The sequence below is a fragment of the Sinocyclocheilus rhinocerous genome, unplaced genomic scaffold, assembly GCF_001515625.1.
Source record: "Sinocyclocheilus rhinocerous isolate Xijiao unplaced genomic scaffold, SAMN03320098_v1.1 scaffold6480, whole genome shotgun sequence".
Taxonomy (NCBI): Eukaryota; Metazoa; Chordata; class Actinopteri; order Cypriniformes; family Cyprinidae; genus Sinocyclocheilus; species Sinocyclocheilus rhinocerous.
In genome coordinates, this window is record NW_015662353.1 from 2,217 (window position 1) to 16,962 (window position 14,746).

General features: G+C 37.8%; 1 protein-coding gene and 2 gene segments (V, D, J or C); 2 read left to right on the forward strand and 1 right to left on the reverse strand.

Annotated features, from left to right (window-relative positions):
* Positions 1–842: 842 nt before the first annotated feature.
* LOC107728041 (Ig lambda chain C region-like) lies at positions 843–2,764 on the forward strand. The segment is given in 4 exon segments: positions 843–851; positions 943–994; positions 1,617–1,870; positions 2,528–2,764. Coding segments are annotated over 4 exon segments (378 nt in total).
* A 316-nt stretch (positions 2,765–3,080) lies between these two features.
* LOC107728044 (Ig kappa chain V-I region Wes-like) lies at positions 3,081–3,652 on the reverse strand. The segment is given in 2 exon segments: positions 3,081–3,485; positions 3,575–3,652. Coding segments are annotated over 2 exon segments (408 nt in total).
* Positions 3,653–7,687: 4,035 nt separating this feature from the next.
* LOC107728042 (receptor-type tyrosine-protein phosphatase eta-like) overlaps positions 7,688–14,746 on the forward strand; it is a 10,069-nt gene continuing 3,010 nt past the window's right edge. Inside the window, exons 1-5 of the mRNA XM_016538103.1 lie at positions 7,688–7,746; positions 8,915–9,739; positions 11,705–11,983; positions 12,072–12,341; positions 13,670–13,999. Coding sequence (XP_016393589.1) covers positions 7,716–7,746; positions 8,915–9,739; positions 11,705–11,983; positions 12,072–12,341; positions 13,670–13,999 — 1,735 coding nt within the window. The 5' untranslated portion in view covers positions 7,688–7,715. The remainder of the gene's footprint in view (positions 7,747–8,914; positions 9,740–11,704; positions 11,984–12,071; positions 12,342–13,669; positions 14,000–14,746) is intronic.

The following is a 14,746-nucleotide window of genomic DNA, read 5'->3' on the forward strand; positions in this document are numbered from 1 at the left end:
CAGGTTTCTGTAAGTTCCAGAATAAACCTTCATCCCCATCACTCCATCTGTACACATCTGTGCTGGTTCTACAGCTGATCTTCACTGTTTCTTCTGGTTGAGCTGCTGTCGTTGAGGGACTCTGAGTGACGCTGATCTGTCCTCTACTCTCTGAAACACACAACAAGAAGAAAATCAACTCAAAACTCTGACAATATACTTGAAGAAATGAATTCATATCAAACTTGTGCTCCACAAACCTTGAGCAAACGCTGTGAGAGTCCAGATGAAGATGATGATGAAGGTCATGTTGATGAAGATTGTTGTGTGTGTCAGTGATGAAGTGTTAAACTCACAGCACTATAAACACTCTCAGAGCACTGAAGCATCTGATCAATATGCAAACACACTCCACATCATTTACCTGAAGACAGTCGCTCATTAACAGACACAAAATACAATTACTGAAATAAGATAAAAATGAATCTTTTTCATAATATTATATCTTCTAATAGCCAAGCTGTTACAAATTGTATCAGATCACTCACTCTAGAATTCATCTTTAAGACCAACATTAGTTTATTATCCTGACTCTCTCCTGTGAGACTTTGAGAATATTTTTGACTGTAGTTGGATAGAAACATGACTGTTAATTCCTCAATTTTATGCCAAATCCATGGATGTTGCTGCAGGTTTTTACAGACATGAGGATCATCACACGTGTCTCTGTCAATCACTGAATCAACTGAGTTTGATTGTGAGTCGCGTCACACATGATATAAAAGTTAACTTCTTTCATAAATTCAGTTTCATGCTTTAGTAATAATTCAGACTGCATAAAGCAGATGAAGTAACTGAAGGTAATGTCTGCTGTGAGTGGATGTGTTTGTTGGAGACTCAGTTGATGTGTGTTTGTGCAGTTAGTGAAGCGTTCAGGAGGTTTTTGTTCAGCTGCTCTATTAGTTTCTATCACTGTGGTGGACTTTCGGCAGCGGCACCAAACTGGATGTTGGCAGTAAGTAAATCAATAAATTATCATTTAAAAAAGTAATTGCATCTTAATATCCCACAATTGTGACTTTCTATGTTAAGAAAGGATGCATTTTATTTTTTTAAGTTTTTCATACATTTACTTTTTTTTTACTCTGAGGCAGAAACATTTTTGAATTTGCTATTTCTTTTAGACTTTTTTTAAACAAGTTATTGTTTGTAAAATTGATGCACAATGACTATTTTTTTGTGAGTTTTTAAGTTTGTTTCCTAATTTTAAATCTTCGTCAGCTTCTTAAACAAAAAATTCATTTGATCATTTTTGTTTAATAAAATTATATTTTGCTTACTTTGAGAGTTTTAAAGATGTTAAATTTACATGCAACAGCCACAAGTTTTTGTGGCAGTTCAAAACTCAATGATATTTCCGTTTTAATTCATTTTGTAATTCCCTTTTTCTCATGTTCTCTTTTCATGTGAAGAAATTTGTGAACATCAGTGTTAATTGAATTTTTTTATTTCAGTTTTATCTGCTTCATTGAGCATGTTGTTCATTTTGTTCTTCTGCTTGGAGAATTTCTCCTATTTTTATCTTTAACACATAAAGGAAAACACTGGTGACTCTGATTTCTCTGTGCTTCTCTCAGGCGTCACTCGTCCTAAAGTGAGCGTCCTGCCGCCCTCCAGTGCAGAGATCTCCTCAAAGAAGACAGCGACACTGGTGTGTGTGGCCAGCAAGGGCTTCCCGTCAGACTGGAGCCTGAGCTGGAAGGTGGACGGGAGCAGCAGGTCTCAGGAGAGCAGCGCTGGGCTCCTGGAGAAGGACGGTCTGTACAGCTGGAGCAGCAGCCTGACTCTCTCTGAGCAGGAGTGGATGGAGAGCGTCTCAGTGAGCTGTGAGGCCACACGGAGCGGCCATGTTAAACAACATAACATATTGATCAAGTAAGCACAGAATCAACTTTGCGCTGCTGCCGGTGATTGTGTCAAGGATCAGCCAAATATACACGTGCATCTTGAAAAGCGGATGTTTTGTAAAGTGCTACGCCACGTTTTTTTGCCATCTAGTGGTTTAGAGGAAAATAATATCAAAGACACCTTTTGACCCGTTATACCCTATTTCACCAAACTTCCATTACTGTTTACTAGCTTTATAAAAATTAATTCCGGTGACTTGCAGTTTAATGTTGTTAAAATGGCCAAGAAAAGCTATCATTGTATTTATTTTTCATATATTTTTAAAACTTTTTGAAAGGAGGGAAATGCTTTCTTCTTCACTGAGTTGACTGTTGTGTGTTTGTCAGGCGTCACTCGTCCTAAAGTGAGCGTCCTGCCGCCCTCCAGTGCAGAGATCTCCTCAAAGAAGACAGCGACACTGGTGTGTGTGGCCAGCAAGGGCTTCCCGTCAGACTGGAGCCTGAGCTGGAAGGTGGACGGGAGCAGCAGGTCTCAGGAGAGCAGCGCTGGGCTCCTGGAGAAGGACGGTCTGTACAGCTGGAGCAGCAGCCTGACTCTCTCTGAGCAGGAGTGGATGGAGAGCGTCTCAGTGAGCTGTGAGGCCACACGGAGCGGCCAGCCTGCGCTCACTGGACACGTGACGAGACAGCAGTGTTCAGAGTAGATCTGCTGCTCTTCTCACTCATGTCTCACATGGAGACTAACAGCACATGAGCGACTCCTTCATTCTCCACATCCAGCTTCAGTCGCTCGCATCTGCATCTGCTCTGCTTTGTGTGCTTCATACAAGACTATATGTGTGCTTTATCAGTCAGTCATGATTTTATTACAATTCAGTCAATAAATAAAATTGTAGCTTTATGTCTTTGAGTCTTTTTGTGTCACTTGTGTTTGAGGTCTTTAGCTCACACTTTATAAATAAACTTCACTTAGTGGAGCATGAAAACACCTGCAGGTTCATGAGGAAACAAACATGTGGCCAAATTATGAACCTCACAGATAAAATGGTAGACAAATTCAATAAGATAAAGTGTTGTAGATTTAAGCATTTATCATGTTAAAAACTAAAATGAATGCTTTATATTTAATTCAATATTTATAAAAATGCCCTGTTGTGTGTCAGTAATAGTGTTTGAGCAGCTGCAGCATCAGTTCAGTCACTGTGACTCTGACTGACGGAGGTTTTTGTACGACTCTTAATCACTGTGTGAACACACGATCACCCGCACAGCCACCATCAGAATTTGTTCTGCAATGAAAACTCTGACAGTAATAATGTCCAGCATCTTCAGTCTGGACTCCACTGATGGTCAGAGTGAAATCACTGTTAGATCCACTGCCACTGAATCTAGATGGAGTTCCTGACTCAAGGCTTTTTGCATAACGAATCAGGAGTTTAGGAGTTTCTCCAGATTTCTGTAAATACCAGAATAAAGCATCATCCCCATCACTCCATCTGTACACATCTGCGCTGGTTCTACAGTTGATTTTGACTGTTTCTTCTGGTTGAGCTGCTGTCGTTGAGGGACTCTGAGTGACGCTGATCTGTCCTCTACTCTCTGAAACACACAACAAGAAGAAAATCAACTCAAAACTCTGACAATATACTTGAAGAAATGAATTCATATCAAACTTGTGCTCCACAAACCTTGAGCAAACGCTGTGAGAGTCCAGATGAAGATGATGATGAAGGTCATGTTGATGAAGATTGTTGTGTGTGTCAGTGATGAAGTGTTAAACTCACAGCACTATAAACACTCTCAGAGCACTGAAGCATCTGATCAATATGCAAACACACTCCACATCATTTACCTGAAGACAGCAGATGCATCATTTAGTCATTTTGTTTATGAAGCAACAGCTTTGCTAATAATGGATGCTTATTATGTTTTGTGTTATTTTGAGCCAAACTCAAAAACAATGATGAGCAATTTCATTAAGACTTATATTCTCGAAAATAGTTACCATGGATTGTAATAGTTGAGAACAGCGGCGTTTAGCAGTAAATGTGAACTGAAGCTCTTGGGGTTTGAACATGGTCTCTGGAGACGGAGCTGCTCTATTCTGAGACGATCAGAATCACTAAAGCTGCCAATGCAAATCTGATTTTCACCTCAAACTCACAGTTTCACTGTTTGATCGGTTCAACGCTCTGAACTGGAACAGTTTCACTTCTGCTCATGAGAAATGAGTTATGAGTAATAAATTCATTTTCAGCTTGGGATGAAGGAGCTAATTGAGAGACTGCCCAAACTTGTTGGGATTTAGAGGGCCCCCAAAGTAAATGCAAATATGTCATTTCCATACCAAAAATATATATTTTACAGTCACCGTTATGCAGATTGATCATAAACACAGCTAAAAGGCTTCCTACCAGTGGCCAACCATCACAAAATCTACCACAGTTTTATCGTCGTTAGAATGCAAAATGTTTCAATACAAGCATTTCAGTCAAATGTAATTTATGCAACCTTTAACCCACGGGAGCAAATCAACCCTCTGCAACAGTTTAAAATCAATCCAATTCAGTGCAAAAACAAATGCAGATTTGGCAACCCTGCATCCAACATGAGCTGCATCCAAAGTGGTTTAAATACTCTGCATATTGATAGCGGCTCTCTGATGTGCGAAAATTATATTTAATATTAGAATGTTTGCGGGAGCAGCCGGTAATGGTCAGAAATTCAGCAGGAGCAGGAGCGGCATTAATACAATAACACACACAATGAATGGCGACTGTAGAAAGCAAAAGCCGAATCCCGGACATTTTGGGCGATTTAGAAATCCCGGCCGGACGCATTTTTTTAGGTCCAAAAAGAGGACATGTCCGGGGAAAAGAGGACGTATGGTCATCCTACTTAAAGTGATTTAAAGTGGCTTCACGCAAGTTGTAAGCATTAAATAAATTAGGGTAGAGTGGGGGAAAATGCCCCCCCCCCTCCCCTACCGTTTATCCCAAAAGTAAAGTGGGCAATGGGCAATTACTGTAGCTAGTTATTCTGTTCTGAACATCAAATCCTTTGTTTTTTTTTATCAAATGTATTCTAACTAGTTGGTTAAATACAAATATTTGGACTTTATATAAAAAAAATTACCTCAAATTAGCATCAGGTAGCTAGTTAGCCAGTCAGTTAGCATAAGCTAACAAAAAATTTTCAAATAGGCTATTATAATTTTGTAATTCATAGTTATTGATTATATATTTTTTTCATTTTAAGATAAACTGCCTGTACTCTGATTTTGCTGTAAATGTTTAAAGCAAATTGCTTTGTCAGACTGGGGGGCATTTTACTCCACCTGTGGGGCAAAACGCCCCCTTGGTACAATTTTTGTTAAAAATCTAATAACATGAAAACTCTGGACATTTTTTCATACTTGGTTTATAATTGATGTCATTGTTACTAAAACTATGATAACTTTTCTGAACACATTTAACTTTTGTTTCACAGAAATAAATTACACACTCCTTTCCCCCACTCTACCTTACTATATCACTTGTAATGTCAAACTAACTACTTGTAATGTTTGTGTCCAGGAGGAATTAGGGAAGTTGGGCAATGTGATGTAGGGACTATTTTATACCACTGTCTTTCTGAGAAGGTCTCTGGGGACAGTACAGTTTATTAACACCATACTGGAGCGTTAGGATCCACTCAGTCCCATATATGTCTGGCCCAGATTCTCCCAACAATAGACCAGCATGACTTGTCTTTTACACAGAAGTGTAGTCAAGACCATTCAAGAACCACACAGCAAAAGCCTCCTGTTAAAAGTACTTCTCAGTGTTCATGTGTGTCCACAATACAGAGTGTTAAAGAAGCACTGAAGCAGAGTTGATTATCACCACTGTTGAGATTAGTGATGAAAGAGACAAAGCTTTTCAAAACTTGGGAGTCAATTATTTAGCTAAATGTTTAAAAATTTTTGAAATGGCATGCTCTGGTGACATCTGCTGTTTGAAATGTTGTAAATGCAACAAAAATGACTTTTACAAACCAACTGCAAGTGTTATATTAGTGATGTTATCTATTAATTGTGATTTTTTTTTTTTTAATAATCTAATACTGTTAAATATAAGGTGTCTGTATAACTGACTTCCAGCCACAGCTTTAGATGAAATCAACTAAAAGAAGCCAATGAAAGAAGACATTAAATCTCTCAAGATCTCAGCAGTGGATGATTGAACAACTCCACAAACAGCACTACCAGCTTCAGATTGACTTTAGCTTTTTAACAGTAGGTGTTCATCACTGATCACTCAATTTATCATGTAATTAATGCATTAACTCAGAGGTCTTGACTATACCTCTGATTTCTCATCTTGCAGGATGCTGAATGCAAATAAGATGCACTAAAATGAGCTCTATGAAACCACATGCGATAAGATGATATGATTAAAGTTTCTGTTTGTATTACTGGTAACAGATTAAACTGAATGCTGAAAATAGAGGAAACAAAAATTTATTGTTTAAGTACAATAAAACATCACCATAAAGTATTAGTACAAAAATCAACTCTCAATAATACTACAGCACATTTTTAACAGGGGTTTTAAACTACGTATTAAGACACATTTAGACAACACTCAACAATGTTGACAATTGAACAAAATATTCAGATAAACAAATCAGCTCTGAACATCATAAATCAATTAAGCTACTAAAAAACAACAGCAAAAAAGCAAATAGTTAGAATTCAAGGAAATAAATGGACAATTCAGCTGATGCCACAATGCATGCTGGGAGTTATGTACCATGCTGAAACCCAGCATGCATTGCAGCATGAAGGTTGGGTAACACTTTATTTCGATAGTCCACTTTAGACATTCTACTAACAGTAAGTAACATTGCAACTACATGTCAACTAGCAGTCATTAGAGTATTAGTAGACTGTCTGCTTAATATCTTCTAACACTTTATTTTGATGGATCAACAACATACAACATACTGACTATCAGAAACTTTGCAAGTATATGTCAACTTATTCTACTAGGTTGTTGCTGATAGTCACCATTGTTGAGAGTCATATGCTGATTGTTTATGTCTGGGTGTGTCTAAAGGATGCATAGGTTTAACATTAGTTTGAGTCTTATTTTGTGTAATAACTGTTTGCTGAATTCAACTAAATGCTTAAACAACAGTAGCAGACGTCTAATAATGCAAAGTGTAAATGTATCAAAAGTGCACGACACAAATAAGCAGTGATGAGACTGAAGATGAGAGCTGTGAAACAGGCCACTTCATGATTATATTACCATCAATATAGTTACCATAAATCACCAGATGTCTCAGTTATCTGATCAAATGTTATCTTAACTTTTGCTGCTGCAAATTCATTTTATAAACACACTGCTATAGCAGCCAAAAAACACAAAGAAAAAGTCAAGGGTCAAGAGCCCAACTTAAGACACTGATCAAATGAAGAACATTACAGCTAAATCTAAATTAATTCTCAGTTAGGCATACTGCTTAAAAACACGATAAAACATTTTCAAATGTTTCCACTGAGTCCAGTTATTTGCAAATGCAGGTTCAATGGAATTGTTGAGGGTTCCTATGCAAAGTGGCTCTGTGAATAGGTCATTGTTAGAGGTCAGACTGTAGAGCTCAGGATCAGATCAGGACCATCAGTGGACAGGAGAGTATTGCGGGCAGAGTGAGTATTTTACCTTCAGTTGATTTATCTGAAGAGTCTAGTTAATCTGTTAATTGATGATGTTTTCATTACTCCACAAGGTCTTGACCTGACCTGAGACTGACAACCAGCGAATCAACAAAAACAGATGTGAGATGAATACACTGTGGCTGCCGCTTCTTCTGAGTAAGTTTGTAAACTGACAGAGGTTTATATGCTTCATGCTTTTGTGGAAACCATATTATACTACCATTCAAAAGTTTGGGGTAAGACTTTTTTTTTCCAAAAAAACAACAAATTAATACTTCTATTTGGCAAGGATGGATATGAAAACTGATCAATAAGTGCTGTTCTTTTAAACTTGCTATTCATCAGAGAACCCTGAAAAAAATAGTATCAAGGTTTCCACAAAAATATGAAGCAGCACAACTGTTTCAACATTGATACTAATCAGAAATTGAGCAGAAAATCAGCATATTAGAATGATTTCTGAAGGATCATGTGACACTGAAGACTGGAGTAATGATGCTGAAAATTCAGTTTTGCATCACAGGAATGAATTACATTTTAATATATATTACAATAGAAATCAGCTATTTTAAATCATAATAATATTTCACATTATTACTGTTTTTTACTATATGTTTTGATCAAATAAATTCAGCCTTGGTGACTTTCAAAAACATTAACACACCTTAAAGGGTTAGTTCACCCAAAAATGAAAATTAGCCCATTAATTACTCACCCTCAAGTCATCCTAGGTGTATATGACTTTCTTCTTTCAGACGAATCCAGTCGGAGTTATATTAAAAATTGTCTTTGATCTTTCAGGCTGTTTAATGCCACTCAGCGGGTGTTGCATGCATCAGTCCAAAAGAAGTTAAATAAAAAGCGTCCATCCATAAAAAAAATGTTTCACACGGCCCCAGGGGGTAAACAAAGGCCTTCTGTAGCGAATCAATGCGTTTTTGAAAGAAAAAAAATCAATAATCAAAATGTAATAATCACAAATGCCACATTTGCACGTCATGCTTCTCCCACTCAAACATTAAGAATACTTTTAACTAATGATGGGATAAATTAAGCTTTTCAAAGTTTTGAATCAATTGAGCCAATTCACCCTTTGCCATGAGTTTGATTGACAGACAATCTGACCAATGATAATGCTGAATCCTCAGTGGGCCCCCAATCAGCTCTGGCCCATATGCACATGCATACCCTACACACGCAGACGCTATGCCCCTGAGTATGAGTGTGACCCCTAAATGAGGATTACCAGAACGTTAAGAGAAGTATTATTTTTGAGATGTATGCAAACATTACGACAACTTCTTACTCAAATGATCACATTTAGGCTCAGTCATATGGGCAGAGGAGCAGTATTTTCCTCAGTTACCCAATGCCACATGGGACGATGCCAGACTCTACTGTCAGTCCTGTTTCAAAGAACTGATGACCATCACCTGCAGTAACGTCCACCTCATTGTGAAGAACCTCTCTTCGGACTACTGGGTTGGACTCCGCAGGAGTTACAATGGCTCCTTCCCTTGGGCCGAATGGTCCAATGGGGATCCTGTTACATATCAGAATTGGTACCCTGGTCATCCTGTTCCAAATAAAGAAAAGAAACTGATTCCTATATGTTCCTCTACTACAGAAAGTCCACTGAGCACCTTAATAACTACCACAACATCTACCCTAATGACCTCACTAGAAACCTCCACAGTAACTTCTGCTCCGGTAACCTCTCCAAAGACTTCCACAATATTTCAAACTGAAAAAGCAGAGGATACATGTCCTATACTGACTGATATCCTTGATTGCTTAAATATGACATGTTATGATCTTGAAAGTGCCATGACTATGTGTAATAGAACAACGACTGTCACCCCTAAGACCACAACATACAACACTGTCCCTGTGGTCACAACATTTAGCACCACTTTTAATGCCGCAACAAACGGCACCACAACAAACAGCACCACAACCGAAGGCGCCACAACTGAGGATCCCACAACAGAAGGCGCCACAACCGAGAGCACCACCACCAGCAACTGCATCTCTGAACCCGAGCCAGATCCTGAACAGTACATCGAGGATGCTTGTGTGGTCCTGCTCAGCTTCGGCATGTGGAAGGAAGAAGACTGCAATAAAAGTCTACCCTACATCTGTTATAAAGGTAAGGACTTTGTTTTAAAGCACAGCGTTGTATTGTTCGATTCATATTGTTGGAACTCTGACAAGCTTAAAAATAAGGTTCCACAAGGAGGTTTTCACAGCAAAGCCAAAAATCAAACTTGGTTGAGGGCTGTGGGCCAAAAGTAAATGTTGCATTTATCCAGTTCTTGTCAGGGTTCTGTCACTTCGGTCTAGTGTTCTTCATGGTTTTGTGACAGAGCCCTGTCACTCGCATCATGTCGTTGTTTTCATGTGAGCGCGCGGCTTCGAGAGTGCTCGAGCCGTGCGCTCTCGTCTGCGTGTCCTGTTTCCTTGTTTCAAGTTGGAGCGTGGTGTTCGGATCCCGGCACTCACGTCTTGTTGAGTTTTGGTTTCGTGTCGGGGTTTGGACACTCGCGCTCCATGTTCTGTCTTGTTGTGTCTCGAGTTCGCTCGGGCTGTGTGCTCTTCTGTTGCGTCTTGTGTAGCACGCGGTTCGTGTTTGTCCGCGTGCTCTCGTTGTCTTGTGTTGTTGCGCTGCTTGCTTTCATGTCATGTTTTGTGCTGTGTAGCATGCAGCTTGTGTCTTGTGTGAACACGCGGCTTATGAGTATTCTCATTAGCTGCGTGTTCGTGTCTTGTTTTGTTCAAGCACATGGCTTGTGATTGTTTTGCTGGCCATGTGCTTGTGTTTTTGTTTTGTGTGAGCACATGGCTTTTGTCTTTGTTTCCTGTGTGCCATGTGCTCTCATGTCAATTGTCTTGACCCCACCCATCTTGTTACCTAATTATTGGTTCATTTGCCCCACCTGTGTTTCCCTCATTACCCTCCTCATTTGCTTCCTATTTATTCTCCTTGTGTTTGCAGTCCTGGGCCAGTTTGTCGTCAAATGTTGCGTGTGAATCCTTGTGTCCTGCCCTGCCAGTCTGTTTTCCCCTACGGGGTAGTTTTGGTTTGTTTTGGCCAATAAAAGCCCATTCTCCTGCATCACTGAGTCCTCGCCCCATCCCCAGCCCTGACAAATTTCTTAATTTTAAAATTTTCTTAAATTTAAGGATGCACTGATCTTGATTTTTCATGTCCGATTCTGGTGACCTTTTTTTTTTTTTTTTTTACAAGCAAATGGGCCTATTCTGGTACCGATTTCTTAATTATTAATGAATTAAAGCAATAGACAAGAAAGAATGAAAATGTTTATTTTCTCTATTACAGGCCAAACTATTGTAGCCATTCTACAGTCAACCACTGCATTTTAATCACAATTCAAACAAAGATGCTACATACATGTAGCATGAACAATTTCTGATATAATTAGATTGTGTCCATGAAACAAACCTTCATGAAACTAAAACAGCTGTGCTTATAAACACTACTTTAATATGTATTATACATCGTGATATGACTATCACATTAAGTCATGACACAATATCGATTTTTATTTCTATGTATTGTGCAGCCCTAATTAAAATAGTATTCATTCATTCATGAGAGTGGAGTAACATATCTAAAACAAATCTGGGTTCCTCTTATGGTTCTACATAACACCATTTGACAAAGGTGCTGTATAGCACCTTTAAGGATAGGTGCTATATAGTACTTTAAGTGGTTCCCCTATGATGACAAGCCAATGAACCACTTTTAGTGCTATTTTGCACATTTTTTGTCACTCTTATAAAAAATGGTTTGTTTAGGAACTGTTTACCGAAAGGTTCTTTAGGGAACCCAAAATGGTTCTTTATGGAAAAAACGATTTTTGGAACTTTTGTTTTTAAGACTGAAATTTTTTTTCTTTATAGTAGAAAAAGGTTCTCTAGTTTATTAAAATGTTCTTCACACTAAAACAAAAATGGTTCTTTTAAGAACTGTTGACTGAAGGGTTCTTTGAGGAACCCAAAATCAAACCTCTTTTTTTAAGCATTCCTTTTAAGAATGTAATCAACTTGTAAGTTTCTGCCGATATACATCATTGTATCTATCTGTCCGCAGAGCGCTTTTTTGGCCAGATATACGTTTCCGACGTGAATACAAGTGCAGCCAATCTGAGCTGGACTGAGGGGCCCGGTGCTGAGAACATCAGTCACTACAGAGTGGAGATCACTGAGGACAATAACCAGACATTTAATCAGACATTTAACCACACATTTTTCCAGACCGAGCTGTTTGAACACATACAAAATCTGACAGCAGGAACTCTGTACAGAGTTCAGATGTTTCCTGTGAAATGTGGCAGGGATCTCAATCCGCAGAATATCTCCTTCTACACCCGTAAGTAGACTCAGACTTGACTTCATTGTGCGCAACATGGTTTCAGCATGACTAATGAGCAAAATGACCCATGCCGTCCCTTTTTTAGAGCCCTCTGATGTGCAAAATCTGACAATAGTCGGTATGACAAACGTTAGCGCCAACCTCAAGTGGAGGAATCCAGAAGGAAACTGTGACTTCTACTCAGTACATGTCGAATGCAAGTCAAATAAATCTATTCATGACAAAGTCGAAAAGTGTCCAAGTGAAGAGTGCACTATCAAGAATCTTGCTCCAGGGTATGAGTACGAGTTCACAGTTAAAGCTGTTGTGAATGAGACGTTTGGAGGTGTGCCAAGCAGCGCTTCTGATTACACCAGTAAGTTTCATGCTTGACTGTATTCATCCATCCAAACTGTATGTTTCCATCCAAAGCTGCAAATTTAACTTGTGCGCAAAATTGGAATAGCACATCAAACATTTCCAAGTAAAGCATCGTTTCTGAGTTTTAATCGTATATGAGTTTTAAAATAGTTTTATTGATAAATGAGCTTTTATTTTTTATTTATATTTTTCATGTTAATTCTAGTAAAATTTTTAGTAAAGTTGTTTTGCTTTGCCATTTTCTTTCTTTTTTTTTATTCTTTTTTTTTTTGGGTGCTTTATTCGCACCATTTTTATCACATAAACAGACAAATATCATATAAAACATTTGCAAATAAAGCACCTTATTTACCATTTTACTTGGAAATGTAACTTATTCATAAAATTGAAATATTGCATAACAAAATTGCGAATAAATCACCATCTGTTCAAGACAGTGTTATTTAAGCATTTATTATAGTTGTGTTAATATTTTGAATAAGCTTTTATTTTTATATTTTTCATTTTTAATGTCATTTAGAATGACATTTTTAGTAACTTTGCTATGTGTTATTGTCATTCTATTAGGGTTTTTTATTGTTTTAATATATTTTATTTCAGTTTTCGGTAGTTTATTTTGTTTTTATTTATTTCCAGTTAATAATTTTAGCGCTTCATCTTACACTTTTCATTTTATTGCCAAGGCAAAATTTCTCATTTTAATTTAAAGTTTTTCAACTAATATTTATATTTTATTTTGTTTCAGTTTGGTTAGTTTTAGTTTTTATTTATTTCCAGTTAATAGCTTTAGTGCTTTAACATTTTTTAAACTTTGAAATAATTTTACTTTTTTTTTGTTAATTTGCCAAGGCAAAATTTGAATGCTAATTTAGTTTGTTTTTCATCTAATATGTCTTTTATTTTAGCTTTATTTTTAATTAACATAAATGTTTTCATTTCCGTTTTAGCTTTCGTTAACAATAATAACCAAGTTCAAGAGAATAAAAGTCACTTCCTGGGAAATTGGGGCAAAACATGTATGTGGAATAAAATGGCATCTGGCATCTGGCATGCTGTGTGATGCGACTTGTCTGCAGATTAGTCCAGTTATCCAATCACATTCTCCGTTGCGCATCGAGCGATTTATTCAGTAAATGTGTTTTCATTGTAACTTGGAATTTATGCACAACTTGGTGATTCCATTCAGCGTGTGATAACTTCAGATTCAGGTGGATGGAAACATAGCTACACTATTGTCAAAGTAGCAAGCATTCCTGTGGCCACAGCTTTTAAAAGAAGCTCATTTTGATAGACTAACTGCTTTTGTTGGTATTTATTTTTCAGAACCTTCGACTGTCACAAACCTAAAACAAGCATATAAAAATAGCACATTCATAATAGCCTCTTGGGATCCGCCCGAGGGAGGATATTCAGGATACCGCTATTGTCTTAAAAAAGTCGATTACAGCCACAAGTGTACTTACTGCAACATCATAACAAGCAGCAGCAGTACGACAGACTTCAGTATTACAGACTGCAACATAGTGAATGCAACAACAAATGTAATCAATGAGACTGATAAACCAGACGGCAGCAAGTTTTGTCTGTGTGTGGCAGCTCTGACAAATAATGACATCATATCAGGAGAAATGGTTCCAATCCCAGCATACACACGTGAGTGTCATGCTCAGTTATCACATTACTTCCCTACCTTATAAGTAAAGGCATTTTATGTATCATGCATATTCATTCTAATTGACCATTTCCATGACTAAGCTGTGAGCTTAGCGCATTAGATGAAGCTGAATGTGAGTTGACAGTCAAACAATTTATGGAAGATTGTTTTGGCCACGGAATAAAAAATAGAAAAGGTAAATGCAAGTTCAAATTTCAGACTTTTCCCCCGCAATTGCAAGCTTAGGTCTGAGACTTTATAACTCATAGTTGGACTTTATATCTCCTAAATCTGACCTTTTTAACACCGTTAGTTTATATCCCACTATTCCGATGGTCTCGCAATTGCAAATTAATAACTCGCACTTCTGAGAAAATGTCTAAATTGTGAAACATAAATTGCAATTTTTTAAGTATGAATTGAGATGAAGAGACAAAAATCCAATTAAAAAATCCCTTTTTTTATATATATAATTTTTGTTCTGTGGCTTCCATAAGCAGCTGAAGGAGTTTTTATGTGTGTTCTCTCAATGACTGCTTAGATTTTGTTCAAGCCTGCATTCAATACTGTTGTAGCATTTCCAAAATGATGACAAACTGCATGCTCTCCCCTCCCCTCCTCTCCTCTCCTCTTCTCTCCTGCCCTCTCCTCTCCTCCACTCCTCTTCTCTCCTCTTCTCTTCTCTCCTGTCCTCTCCTCTCCTCCACTCCTCTTCTCTTCTCTCCTCTTCTCTTCTCTCCTCTCCT